This window comes from Papio anubis, chromosome 19 (genome assembly GCF_008728515.1).
Source record: "Papio anubis isolate 15944 chromosome 19, Panubis1.0, whole genome shotgun sequence".
Taxonomy (NCBI): domain Eukaryota; kingdom Metazoa; phylum Chordata; class Mammalia; order Primates; family Cercopithecidae; genus Papio; species Papio anubis.
Window position 1 is genome coordinate 4,945,799 of NC_044994.1, and position 13,584 is coordinate 4,959,382.

The following is a 13,584-nucleotide window of genomic DNA, read 5'->3' on the forward strand; positions in this document are numbered from 1 at the left end:
GATGCTGAGGTATGGATCTGTCCCTGGACTGTCTCTTCTGCTAATTAGAAGATTAGCTGTTTTCTATCCTTGCATTAACATTATACCACTTTTCCCATCAGCTTTGCACCTAATGCTTTTGGCAGCTGTTGAAGACCACTGTCTAGTCCATTATTTTCATCAAGAGTTGCAAAGTGGTGAAATCTTAATTCTATCCATTTAATCTAGTTTTATTAGCTGGGATGAAACTAGTTTTATTAGCTGGGAGACACGTATAAAGAAAAACACTCCCTATTTGCATACCTTGAATATCTATGGCTCAAGCACCATTCACTTCAAAGCACCTGCAGGTCTTGCCTCAGCCGGGAACTCTCCACTCACAGCCATTAGGTGGCGCTACACTATGCTGAATGCCATGCTCTTACCTCCAAGAGGAACACTGGAGTGGTCTGATTATCTCCTGGCCAGTACTGGGCGATGCCAATATAAACTAATTTTCTTTCTTATAGCTAAAAAAACCCCCTTAGATTTAGATAGATAAATGTAAACAAAAATAAACATTCTCACCAGGCCTAGGTCTCATGCCCACCTTGATGCTAAGGGAGCAAGAGACAGTTCCACATGAACCAAGGAGGGGCTTTAGAGAGGGGGGAATGTTCCAAAGAAGAATCAAGGTTCTCTCAGCGGAAAATGGGAGGAGATGCTGCACAGGCAGGAGAGAAGAAACAACGGATGCCTCCCACCGTCCACTCTGAAGAACAGCTGATTGCTTTAGGTTTTACATGGAACAGCAATGCCACTGTTTAGTTCTGTGGTCACAGCTGCCTCTGGGAAGAGTGTTGTTGACAAGGTGCAGTGATTTAAGAAATCTTTATGTCCTCTTGTTAGGCCTGTCCCGGTGCCTCAACTTCTTCTAGTCACTAGTAACTTAGTCCTGTGGGTTAAAGCACTGACCCTTTTTAGAAAGTACTAATCCCGGGGGGAACGATGTACATCTAGCTCAGATGCTGGTCTCCAGATGCAGGCAGGGATATCTGCAAACATTTTTAGTATTTTAGAAAAACCTGACATATCTAATAATACAAACGAACTACAATATTAATAGTTTTTGCTGGGATTGTATCATCTCAGTGTGTCTCTTATTCTGATCAGAGGTCAGATCTGGATTGAAGAGAAATAAAAATAGGGATGTGGACAGCTAATGATTTTTTTTTGTCATTTTCTTGATAGAGTTTTTTTTTTTTTTTTTTTTTGAGATGAGTCTCGCTGTGTCCCCCAGGCCTGAGTGCAGTGGTGCGATCTCAGCTCACTGCAAGCTCCGCCTCCCGGGTTCACGCCATTCTCGTCTCAGCCTCCTGAGTAGCTGGGACTACAGGCGCCCACCACCACGCCCGGCTAATTTTTTGTATGTTTAGTAGAGACAAGGTTTCACCGTGTTAGCCAGGATAGTCTTGATCTCCTGACCTTGTGATCCGCCCGTCTTGGCCTCCCAAAGTGCTGGGACTACAGGTGTGAGCCGCTGTGCACGGCCGATAGAGATTTTTTAATGCACTGGGTCCATGAGAAGAAAGGGGGGATGACAGCAACTAGAGACAGGTGAGGTTAATAAACTGCTTTTTAGAGGACAAAAGATTGGAACTTTTGGTTGAAGACAACTGTGGGTAGGTTCTTACAGCTCTTTCCAAAGGAATATCAGTTTCCTGCAGGATGAGACACTATCGTGTTTTGATTGCTGAGAGGCAGGCAGATCCTGGGCTTCCCGGGAGACCTCGCAGGCCCGGGGTAGGAGGTGGCATTGCATCAGACAAGGGCACTGACTGGAGAGTAACCCACACCCTGAGCCAGGTCTGCAACTTTAACTAGGCTTGAACTACCCAGAGTGAATATTCTGCCTTCAATTTAAGAGAGATCTCGGTGTGTACTTCTAATGATACTTCACTGAAAAGTGACATACGCGTATACTTTAAATTTCCCCCAATTCTCTAAGCATCTTCCTTAACTGCCATGACTTTCTAATTGCCTGTTCTATTAAGCCGATTCCAGCTGGTTGATTAGCTACATATCATTGCCAATGAGAAAATGCAGGTAAAAGTGCTTTGAGAAGCGTGGCAGTCTCTATTCCGTGGCTCTCAACCTTATTATCTCAGCACATTGGAATCACCAGGCGTTTTAAAAACACACCCCGGTGTGGGCCTGACTGCCAGAGATTTTGATTTAATTGGTTGGGGTGTGGCCTGGGCGTGGGCTTTTTTTTGTGTGTTTTGTTTTCATTTAAAGCTCCTCAAATAATTCTGAATGTGCAGGTAAGGCTGGGAGCCATGTGGAGCAGGGGTGCCCACATTTAGCACCTGCAAAATCTGCTGGCCTGGAAGCCCCGTTCTGGGGACACTGGCTGTAACCAAATCCTCCCAATATACACATTCTCCCAAAAAGCGCGCACGCACGTGCACACACACACCCGTTCCTCTGAGACCTCTGACATGCTTTCCAATTGAATAATCAAACAATGTGATGGTAAACTGGCTTTGGCTGGTGGGATGGAGCCCTGAGTTGTAGCATTTGTTGATTTCCATGATGTAAATCCTTCTACCATGGATGAATTCAAGTTACCAACAGTTGAAGACCCAGCTCAGAAAATTCCTGAAAGCTTAACAATTGGATCTCAAGAGCCGATGTTTTTTTTTTTTTTCAGGGGAGAGGGCTCCTAATCAAAAGGCCAGTGCTTGTTTATACAGCAGTGGCACACCATCCAAATGAAGGATGTGCATATCCTGTTTCCTGAAAAGCCAACCAATCCCTCACTGAGTGCCATGACTACCCCGTCACCTAGACCTACTTATTTCTTCTCCATTTCTAGTGAAACAAAAGACAGAGAAACGGGGGATGAGAGCGAGTGTGGGGTCTGGCTGTTCTTAAATGAAGAGCTCTGTCAGGCACTTACAAGCAGTGCACAACAGTGCGGCCTTCCCCGCCGTTGTACTCCTCTTGCCATTTGTCCACCTGGCGAATGAGCTTCAAGAAGGAGCGCTTGGACACTGGTGTGTCCCTGTACATCGGCCAGCCCAGGAACTGGAATTGCTGCACCATCCGATATCCGTCTTGGGGCTACAAAGAACCAGGCGACAATCAGGGAGTGGAAGGAAAACAGGCGTTATTTACTGAATTCCAGCGAGCTCCTTCCACCCACTTGATCTTCCCATTATTAAAGGCGAGTCCTGCCTACAAATTACCAAGGTGGCTTCTGCTGGCCTGAAGAGTTATGGTGTTTAATCTCGAGCAGTTAAAAACAACCAGGGGTTTTAAATGACAGGCCAGACAAATACGAGTGAGGCAGAATGCTTCCCATTCTGCAAAGGCCAAGAGAAAAATAACACAGCATAAGCACTGACCACATTGTCATGTTAAGCGGTAAAATAACTTCAATTACAGGTAAATTACAGGTAATGAATAATTTAAAACCTGGAGATGTCTGTGAGCTCAGTGTGAAGACAGAGAACACTGCTTCCTGTGAGCATAACACGGTTTTGCTTATTGATGTTGAATCTTGCTAAGATAGCAATAGTTAATTAATCCTTAGTCATAACGAAATAGAATTGCAGAATTCAAAAAAGTGTTACTTAGCTTATGGTAGAAACATGAAAACAGCTTTAATCCGGCCTTGGCTAAATCACCTGGACTGTATCTTCTGTGGCCTTCAGTGGCATCTAACACGGGTGACACTCTCTTCTTGTCAACATGCTTTCCTCACTGGCTGGTCCTTCTCCCACAGCAGTCCCTCCCTCCTGCTCTCTCTGCCTCAGTCTCCCCTTCTCCCAGAAGCCCCCAGGCTCAATCCCTAGGGCGCTTCCTCTTCTGCTGCCTCTCATTTGATTTCACTGATGCTCATGGGTTTAGATATTACCAATATCCCAATAAGTCATAAATTCATATATCTGGTTCAGCCCTCTCTCTTGAATTTCACCCTTATATTTTCAAAGGCCTACCTGATATTCCCACTTAGGGGCATAACAGTCATCCCAAACCTAGTATGTCTACAATTGAGCTTCTGATCCTCTCTCCATAATGCCCCCCACCCCCAAACAATCCGGTTACACGGGCAGCCTCAGCAACTCAGTCAGTATCCATTCCATCATCCTAGCTCTCAGGACAGGAACCTTGAGTCCCCTCCATTCCCTGGGATCGTGCTGGCTCTACCTTCAGAAAATATCAGAACCTTCCCCTTCTCATGACCTCCACTCCTGCTCTCTCCCGTCTCACCATGATCTCCTCTCCCATCACTGTCATTTCTCACGGGGCTTATCCCAACAGCCTCCTGATGCCTCTCTCCTCCAGTCTATTCTCAACACAGGAGCCAGAGTGCTCCTTTTAAAATGTAATTACACCACTGGATTCTTGCACTCAAAACTCTGGAATGGCTCCTTATTTCCTTCAAAGCAAAAGCCCAAATGCTGACAGTGACTGCCAGGCCCTTCGACCTGGGGACCCCAGGCCACTGTCCTTCCAGGTGAACTGCTCACTCCCAATCAGCTACTCTTGCCTCTGCTCACTGAGCCTGGGCCACGCACCTCCTTGCAGTCCTGGCACTCACACTGGCGAACACATCTTCGGGCCTCTGCACTGAACCTTCCTTCTGCCTAGAAAGCTGCCTCCCCAGAGAGCCTCAGTGCCCTCTGGCCTCGTCCGTCTTGGCTCACAGGGCACGCATGCTTACAACAGAGCGTGCTTCCGCTGTGCAAGGCCCTAGCACTTTCTAACCCACCTACTGATTTCCCTGTAGAATTTGTCACTTCCTAACTTACTGCATCTGTTATTATATCTGTTATTTATTATCTGATTTCTGACAATAATTCTTTGCTAGACCAAACTTTCGCCAGGCTCCTGAACCTTCTCCTAGGCCTATCCATGAACTTCCTTGTAAAATCCAGTTTTAGCAATTTCTGCTAAGTCACCGTGGCAAGAACCACCCACCCTCAATGTCTGATCATATTTGATATCTGATCAGGTTCCTCATCCTCCACCATTCCCCAGGTATGTGTTCAGCCAGACAGCTGAGGGCCTGCCTTCAGCCAGAATCCTGTTAGGTCAGTTTAGCCAGAATCCCCCTTACTCTTGATGGCTCCCCTTAGTAATTTTCCATCCACGGACCCCCACCCTGCCTGTTGGCTAGAAATTCCTGCCTGCCCATGCCATACTCGGAGTTGAGCCCACTCTTTCTTGTCCGCTGCAAGGTCCTGTGACAGGGGTCCCTGCAACTATCAGGATGGTCTTGAATAAAGTCTGCCTTGCCGTGCTTTAATAAGTATCATTACGTTCTAAATACTGCTCCCGTTATAACGTAAGCTGCGTAAGGTCAGGAATTTGTGCTTTTTTGTTTCACTGACATATTCCAAACTCCTGGAACAGTGACTGACATAGAGTAAGTGCTCCAAATAGTCAATGAGTGAGAAAATAAATGAAGCCATAATCACAGGCACGATGGGCCCGTCTCTTACTCTGGCTGCATTGTAAATACGGAATATCCTGCTGATGATGTCCTCTTCTAGGTCAGCAGAGACAAATTCCACCTGGATGGGGCCGTGTCTGTGTACTCCGTTTTCTGGCCAGTACTGTGGACACAACTGAATTCAAAACATATAAACACAGGGTTAATTAAAAGAGGAAATTTACTCCTAACAGTTTGGATAAGGTTAGTACTGACATTCAGTAATCTTTTTTTTTTTTTTTTTTTAAGAGATAGGGTCTTGCTCTGTCTCCCCAGCTAAAGTGCAGTGGTGTGATCATGGCTCACTGCAGCCTTGAACTCCTGGGCTCAAGCAACTCTTGCCCCTAAACCTCTCAAGTAGCTGGGGCCACAGGTGTGTGCTACCATGCCTGGCTAATTTTTGTATTTTTGGAGAGACAGGAATCTTGTTACGTTGCCCAGGCTGGTCTTGAATCCCTCTTCTCTAGTGATCCTCCTGCCTCGGCCTCCCAGATGGCTGGCTGGGATTACAGGTGTGGGATGCTGAAGACTTCACTGACTCTCTTTGTTTTCTTTTCTTTCTCTCTTCTCCTCCCAGCAATGTAGGCTTTTGGACTTCCTTGCTGGCTGATTCCTCAACTCCACCTGTCCTTTTCCTGGGACTTTTTCCTTCATTTTCTCAGAAAGCACCTTTTAGCCATAATTCTGCTTTCCTATGAGGTCATGTGAATGGCAGTCGCCATGTCCCCTTTTGCATGGTGAAAGGAACTCTCATCAGGCCCCAGGGAGAGGCACCAGGTGCCACCCCAGGATGTAAGGTACTCAAGATGGCTATACAAGTCTTAATGCCCAGATCTCCATGCTCTGCTGGCTGGGACTGCGAGTGGATTTTATAACCACTATTGGGAATAAGGCTATTTTGTGACAAGGTTTGGAACTGATAACATTGTTGGGTTGCATTTTTATGTTCCAGTCCAAACCCTTGCAGCTCAGATCTAGCAAATCTGTTGTAGTAAGAGTAAATGCTTTGCTGTTTTACCTGGAAGTGGCCTAATTAAAAAAGCAATTTCCTAGAGCCTCAAACTCTACCTATTGTTGATACTGAGTAACTAGAACTTTTGCATGACTGTAAATGCACAACTCAGTGCAGCAGGAGTGGTGCTGGGCATAGTGGCTTATGAAGGTGCTTATTAGCTAGCACCCCACAAAATTCCTACCCTGGGAAAGAGTCAGGAAGGAAGAACTGCTAAGACTTTTCTCTTCAAAAACCCTTCTTAAAGCCCCAAAACCTTAGTAGGCATTTAAAGTTTGAAATTACAGGGACTTCTTATTCCTATGACTTTTTTTTTAAGTAGCATCTACTTTTTTTTTTTTTTTTTTTTTTTGAGACACAAGCTCGCTCTGTTGCCAGGCTGGAGTGCGGTGGTATGATCTCAGCTCACCGCAACCTCCTGGATTCAAGGGATTCTTCTGCCTCAGCCTCCCGAGTAGTTGGGACTACCGGCATGTGCCACCATGCCCGGCTAATTTTTGTATTTTTACTAGAGAGGGGGTTTCACCATGTTGGCCAGGATGGTCTCAATATCTTGACCTCATGATCCGCCCACCTCGGTCTCCCAAAGTGCTGGGATTATAGGTGTGAGCCAACGCGCCCAGCTGCATCTAAGTTTTATCTTTCTGATTTAGCTGAGGGACAGGTGGCCTATGGAAAGGCAAGGAGAGAACTACTTTATTATATAACCTGTTTCTATACTGGGCCAAGAGCAGAGGAAGACAATCACCTAATTTTGTGCAGAATGATGTGTCACAAAAGGAGGATCCACTGGTTGAATTTCTAGATGATTTCTATTTTCCAAAGGATCTAAAATCTCATTGTCAAAGGTTGCTAAGGTTGATTTATACCCAAGATTGCAGGCTAGTTTTCAGTGAGCAGTGGGTCAGCGGAAACGGCAATATCTCTCTCTCCATCACAGAACAGTTAAGGTGGGATTTTATAAGTAAGAATGAGAGTAGGGTACCCAAGCGTGCTTTTTATGTTCGCTAAGCTGATAGTATTTTAAAAATTACATTTATTTATTTTTAAAGAATGCTTCCATGAAATATTTCCTTCCTCACCAGCACTTCCTGGTGACAAGTTATAAAACTGCCTTGTCAAATAATAGCATGCTGATGTTTATTTTCTTTTTGATGCCCAAGGGTACCCACTGTTAAAATTAACAGGCATTATGATGGGAAGCCAAGATATTTATAAAAGCTGTAACATGCACATTTGAAGCGTTCTGCCCATTTTTCTACTGCCTGAACTTACTCTGCTTTCTGCTTGCTTTCTTCGTTCAAGCTCCTGACCAAAAGCTTGCCACTTACACCAAAGAAATATGAGTGACGCAGCTTGTGCTTGCCTCTTGGCACGTTGCATTCTATGCTCTGCCCAAGTAAACCATGTAGAAAATGGCTTAAATGGTGCATAACACGTCCGTGAACCGGACCTATAAATACTTAAAATCGTTGAGTGCTATTCTTGTAGAATTGCAAAGCCTTTACATTCAAATGCTCAGTTTAGTGTTGGCTAAAAGACTGAATCCCAGGAGCCTCTTTTCTCTCACTCTGAAAATCAGCTCTGTCTGCTGAATAGAACTGGAGTCTTTTTGTCTCTCTTACTCATGAGCCAGCCAAGGCTTGGTTTGAGTCCAGATAGTTCGGGTTTAGATGCGGCTTTAGAATTCCAATGCAGTTGTTCAGAAAGAACACACTACAATCACTGATGTCTTGCTCACTAATATGAACAAAAATATCTCCACATTTCAGGATTCACATGAAGAAAAAACCCATAATGATTCTAAATAAGGAAGAAGTCCCTTATTTTAGAAGTGTCTGTGACTTAAGACTCTAGAATTAGTGAAATTTCAGCCATGCCACTGTGAGGTAGAAAATCAGGATCCTTGGTTCTATTTTGAGTTGGGTCTTTGAAGCTTCCCAAGCCGTGGTGTCTGCTTGTCTTTATAAATGACCGTAAGCTAACCTTCTCAGAGCATCAATGGGGAAGAGTTTTAAAATATTTAAGCTTCTTAAGCCAAAAGGACTGGATAAGAACAAAGATTATCATTATTATTTCATTAACCAGCTTTCAGGCGAGAGCTTTACTATATAATGCAGTGCCTCAGACATAATTAAAAACCTTATAGAACTGAATTGAATGTCCATGCCATTTATGGTTGGACGATGGCAAGAAAATAGATTGTAGGAAGGAAAAATCTGGCCATGATGTCCAGTTGGGATGCTGAAATGCTTCAGACCTTTTTTTTTTGTTTTTGTTTGTTTGTTTTTAAGAAAAAGAAAGAATTTGTGTCTACTGGACAGGAAATTAATTCAGTTCCAGAACAAGTTGTTTCTTAAAACACGCTAAGGTCAAACTTCCCATAATGCCTACTGTCATGATGGTTGTCTATGACTGGTATAGGCACATCCCAAAGCAATGAATTCATCTCCTAAAGGGCCACTGCGCTAATGCTTGCCTGACAACCTGCTTCAAGAAAATGTGTCTAACCCTATTACTAACATTGAGTCATCGCTGTCCAATTCTTTCTCTTTAATGTTTAAGAGTAACTATGCAAAAGCCCCATCTATCATTCCAAACTTCTCTTATCTCCAAGTCCCAGTATTATTTCTTTTTAATATCTTTACCAAAGCATTGAGAAAACTAATTGCTGTGCCTTAAAATTGCTTGCCTGTCTCCGCTGTCATCCCAACACTGTCACCCTGCATGACAATCTCTACCTGTAGGCTCCCAGTGAGCCATGCCAGGAAGCACACAGTTGCTCCAGGAATGGGATCAGGGGCTGTGTCAAATGCTATCTTCCCTTCTCCACTGTCCTCTGGTCTGCTTGCTCTGCTTTGGCTCTGCGATGTTCAGGTTCCTGCTGAGCCCTGACTCGGTCTGCGACCTTGTCAACCTCCAGTGGATATTTCCATCTTTCAGGAACAGCTCAACTTTTGGCCCTGTCTTGCCCTGTCACCTCAACCATCTATGATTTCAGCCTGTATTTCTGGTTTCAACTGACTTTCTAACCCCTAATTCCGCCTGATTTTTAACCTTTGTGTTCAGCATCCCCAGTTCTCAACTTCAACTGGCACTTGAGACCTGGCACCAGGGCCTGCACTGCTCAGGTGCAAACAAACTTGACCCCCCGGCACTAGCTCTGACTGTAAGAAGTCCGGGTCTCACCTGGGCAGGATCCACATCATTTAGCATAACGACGGATGTGCAGTGATAATCCAGGACCAGTCTCCAAAAGTCTTTCACTGTGTTTGGCAAAGGATGCTGGGTGACTATAAAAGCTGAAGGCTGTTTATAGCTCTGCAAACACAAACAAGAATGCTCCAAATATACTCAGGAAAATGGGAAGAGAAGAAGCTAAGTTATTTCATGCAGAAGGAAACTTGTGGCACAAAACACTGAACACGTTTAACACGTGTTGAATTCTGTCACCATTGTCAGCACCAACATAGACTAAATATAAACTTCTCTGCAGAATAATAGTGATAAAAGTCTTACTTTGATACCAAGAAAACTTAATTAGTATCTCTTATCAATTTTTAGAAAATTTCTGGTAGAGCAGCAATATCGAATCTATACATAATTATCTTGATGGAGAAAATTTAACTTTACTTTTAAAATTACACATAATTAAAAGTTCTGCTTTTTCTAAAACTTGTTTGCTAGCAATTTGTATGTATGACAGTGTTCTTATTTCTGCCATAAAGAATACATCTACTTTTTTTACAGCTCTGAAGAGCTTCACAAAAGTTTAGGTACCTTTTATGATATGACACCAATAGAATTAAAATTTCCACGTTAGCAGAGAACACACCCATTCACTCTTTCCATCAACTGAATAGCAACAAGTAAACAGACTGATGGGAAGTAATGAGTTGCGCTTTCCCCTATGTTAACTACAGGCTAAATTACAGGAAAATGAACTAAAATAATGCTGCAAACCGATTAACCCATTTTCCTGCCATGGTGACTTCACAGCTGTCCCCTGCTCCCCGCCCAGCAGGTTAAAAATCTCAGCGCTCAGAGGCAACTGTGCCATGTTGCATTTATCGATACTTCTGGCCTGGTGGTCCCTGAGAAACCAAGGATATCAGCCCTGACACAAAAACATACGTGGAATCTGAAACCTATTTTTTGTTGGAAACAAAAGTTTGTGTCTTAAAAAACAAAAGGGCTGGTGAGCAGAAGGGGCAGACCCACGCCTGTTCTGCAGCCTCCCCAGTCCAGTCACCCCAGCCTCGGACCCGTGCGCGAAGCAGGGCACTCACGTCCATGAGGGCAGCGTTGATGTAGTTGCTGCTCTCCCCGTCGATGGTGATGAGGAAGGGCAGGCAGCGGTCTGGGGGCAGGATGTCCATGCACCGGTTTTTCTCATGGTTCCGGGGCAACAGCGCGATGCTGCAGTCCTCCACTCGCAGCGTTGGCGTCACCATGTTTAGGGTCTACGTGAGAAAAGAAAGGCACGTGAGGACAAGAAGACTTGGCAGCGGACTCCTCTCACGTGCAGTTCTGGAAAGATGAACACTTCTTGTGGCTGACAGCAAGACGGTCCCCTCCCCTCCGCAGCCCTCCCCTCCCCTCCCCTCCGCAGCCCTAGCCCTCCCCTCCGCAGCCCTCCCCTCCCCTCCGCAGCCCTCCCCTCCCCTCCGCAGCCCTAGCCCTCCCCTCCGGAGCCCTCCCCTCCCCTCCGCAGCCCTCCCCAGTTCGAGTTGGATTTCTTCCGCTCCTTGGATTTTGTCCACGGAAGGTGCCCATCAGACACAGGGGTAAGAGGCAGAGATATATGGGCCACTGTGGGTCCCTACGATTAAGAGCCCTCAAGTCCCAGTGGAGTGGGACATCTGGGGATTTGGGAGGTCAGAGACGGGGGAAGAGTCTGGCCTTGAGTCAGGTACATTTGGACAAAATGCACATGTGAGGAATACAATGGAGAGCCCTTGGTTGGAAAGTCTTCCTAACACACACTTCCGTGGTGTGAATGCACATGGTTATGCTGTGGACAAGGAGCCATGGTGTTGGGGACTGCTCCGTGTCTGCTTTCAGACGGGAGGGGTGGAAATGGCTGTTAGACTAGTGGTTCTCAACCAGGTATTTCTGTCCACTGCGGGGACACCTGGCAATGTCTACACGTGTTTTTGTGTGGTGGTGACGCCATAGACGTCTCTTGGATAGAGCTCTGGGTTGCTGCTAAACATCCGGTAGAACAGCACATGCCAACAAGAGTTACCCAGCCCTGAGTGCTAACAGTGCTGTGGAGGCCGAGGAACCTTGTGATTCAAGGGCTGACTCAGGTGCTGACCTTGAAATCCTTCTTGAGGAGCAAGTCACTGTGCAGTGCCCCTGCCTTAGGCATCACTTACCCGGAATTCCTCTTTAATCTGGCTCGAGTTTGTCTGTGGATCCAGTTTGTTCATGTCATAATACAGAGACCTAACTTGGGAAGCAGGCACAGAGGTGTCCCCGCAAAGACAGGCTTCCAGGATTGCATCGTGGATAAACACATACTGCTCCTGGAGAAGGAGATGGAACAAGTTACTAACTTTAGAGAACCAGAGGAAGAGGAAAGACAGTATCAATTTTAGCCTCACATCATCAAGAGAGTGGAGACAATTCCTCCAGAGAGAAACACAGTCCAAGGGCTCAAGTGCTAGGAGACCGGGTCACAATGACAAATATTATAGATTGATTAAAACCAATCAGACCCAATACAAACCACCACACGCACTGCGGCACCATGAAAACTGTGGCTAAACACCACTGTCATTCTGATCCTACGCACTGGGAACTCAGTATTTCACATGAGGAATATGGTAGGATTTGCTGATCAAAACAATAGTGCAAAGAAGGTCCAGAAAAACTTGGCATTACTATGAAGACAAAAAGTTCTGAAGTTCTTAATTCAGAACATGAAAGTGCTTACAAGTTCTTATTTCAGAACATAAAAGTTAATATGATGATTACGAAAGCTCTTAGAGGTACAGAGAGCTATTCTCATATATATGTTCAATGAGTACACAGTGTAAACACAGGGCCTCTAACTGATTTGGCACTGACTTTTCTTAAAATTCATTGTTAGAGTCTTATCATATTTATTATTTTTAGTTATATGAAAAGTTTAAAAAGCCTCTTATTACAGCTAATTTGGTTGATTTCTATACATAAATGGGACTTTTAATTATTTTTTTCAGCAACCTCTTGTCCAACAGATTGATTCCCAAAAACAGCACACTACCACTAAATATCTGAAAAAAGAAGATCCAAGTGAGAAATGGGAGTGGCAACATTGATTAACTATAAAGTATATTAAAAGATAAATTATTATGATTATCTTTCAAACACAGTATCCCCTTTCTAAGGAAAAGGGCCCATGAAAGCAGCATTTACAGTTTCTGTTATTTTTGTGTTAGCTAAAAAAAAATGGGATTAGGTTTTCATAAACTTAAATGCACAATCTAAATGGAAGGGGTTCTTCCTTCTTCTTCACTTCACTTCGTGAATCATTTTCCAGGTGGTGGGTGTGACGCCTACTTAAAACAATCAAATATGAGTAAAAATATGAATGTCCTAAGAGCAGGATGTAATATTGCTTCTGGAAAAATGGAAATTCCCCATATACCTTGAACTTCCACTTACAGAGTTACTAGTTAGCATAGACATATAGAGTGCTTCACAAAATGGGCAAATCCCCACGACGCCAGACACTGGGCAGGATTTTTAGGGTCAGGAGGCTTCTGTTCTGCCCAGGACCCCGGGAGAAGAACAATGTGCACAGACATAGCCCTTCAGGCACTATTCTCAGGAGTGGTCTTGCTCTGGTTACCAGCTAGTTTAAAAGATAGAATAAAAGGCAGTGATATGGAAAGTCTGAGCACTTAACAGGACTTTTTTTGGTCCCTTAACACAGAAAAAAATGTGCAAATTTGAGCTCTTGATTCTGTTACCTGGAAAACTCCTGGGTTTGTTTGATTTGTTTATGAAAGGCAAAACAAAAAGGAGGAACGGAGGGAGGGAGGGAGGGAAGGAACAGGGAATGCCAGGTAGATCACTTGAACAGATAATTGCCTGGATTCCTTGTGTCCTTGGCCCTGAA

The 13,584-nt window shown here is 44.6% G+C and overlaps 1 protein-coding gene across 10 annotated transcripts in view; it reads right to left on the reverse strand.

Annotated features, from left to right (window-relative positions):
• Positions 1-13,584, reverse strand: part of PTPRM (protein tyrosine phosphatase receptor type M) — an 837,547-nt gene that overhangs the window by 16,170 nt on the left and 807,793 nt on the right. For all 10 annotated transcript variants that reach the window (XM_017951542.3, XM_017951543.3, XM_021929846.2 and 7 more), the window contains 5 exons: positions 11,855-12,004; positions 10,763-10,936; positions 9,663-9,794; positions 5,472-5,597; positions 2,921-3,084 (listed from right to left, as the gene is read on the reverse strand). In XM_017951542.3, coding sequence (XP_017807031.1) covers positions 2,921-3,084; positions 5,472-5,597; positions 9,663-9,794; positions 10,763-10,936; positions 11,855-12,004 — 746 coding nt within the window. The remainder of the gene's footprint in view (positions 1-2,920; positions 3,085-5,471; positions 5,598-9,662; positions 9,795-10,762; positions 10,937-11,854; positions 12,005-13,584) is intronic.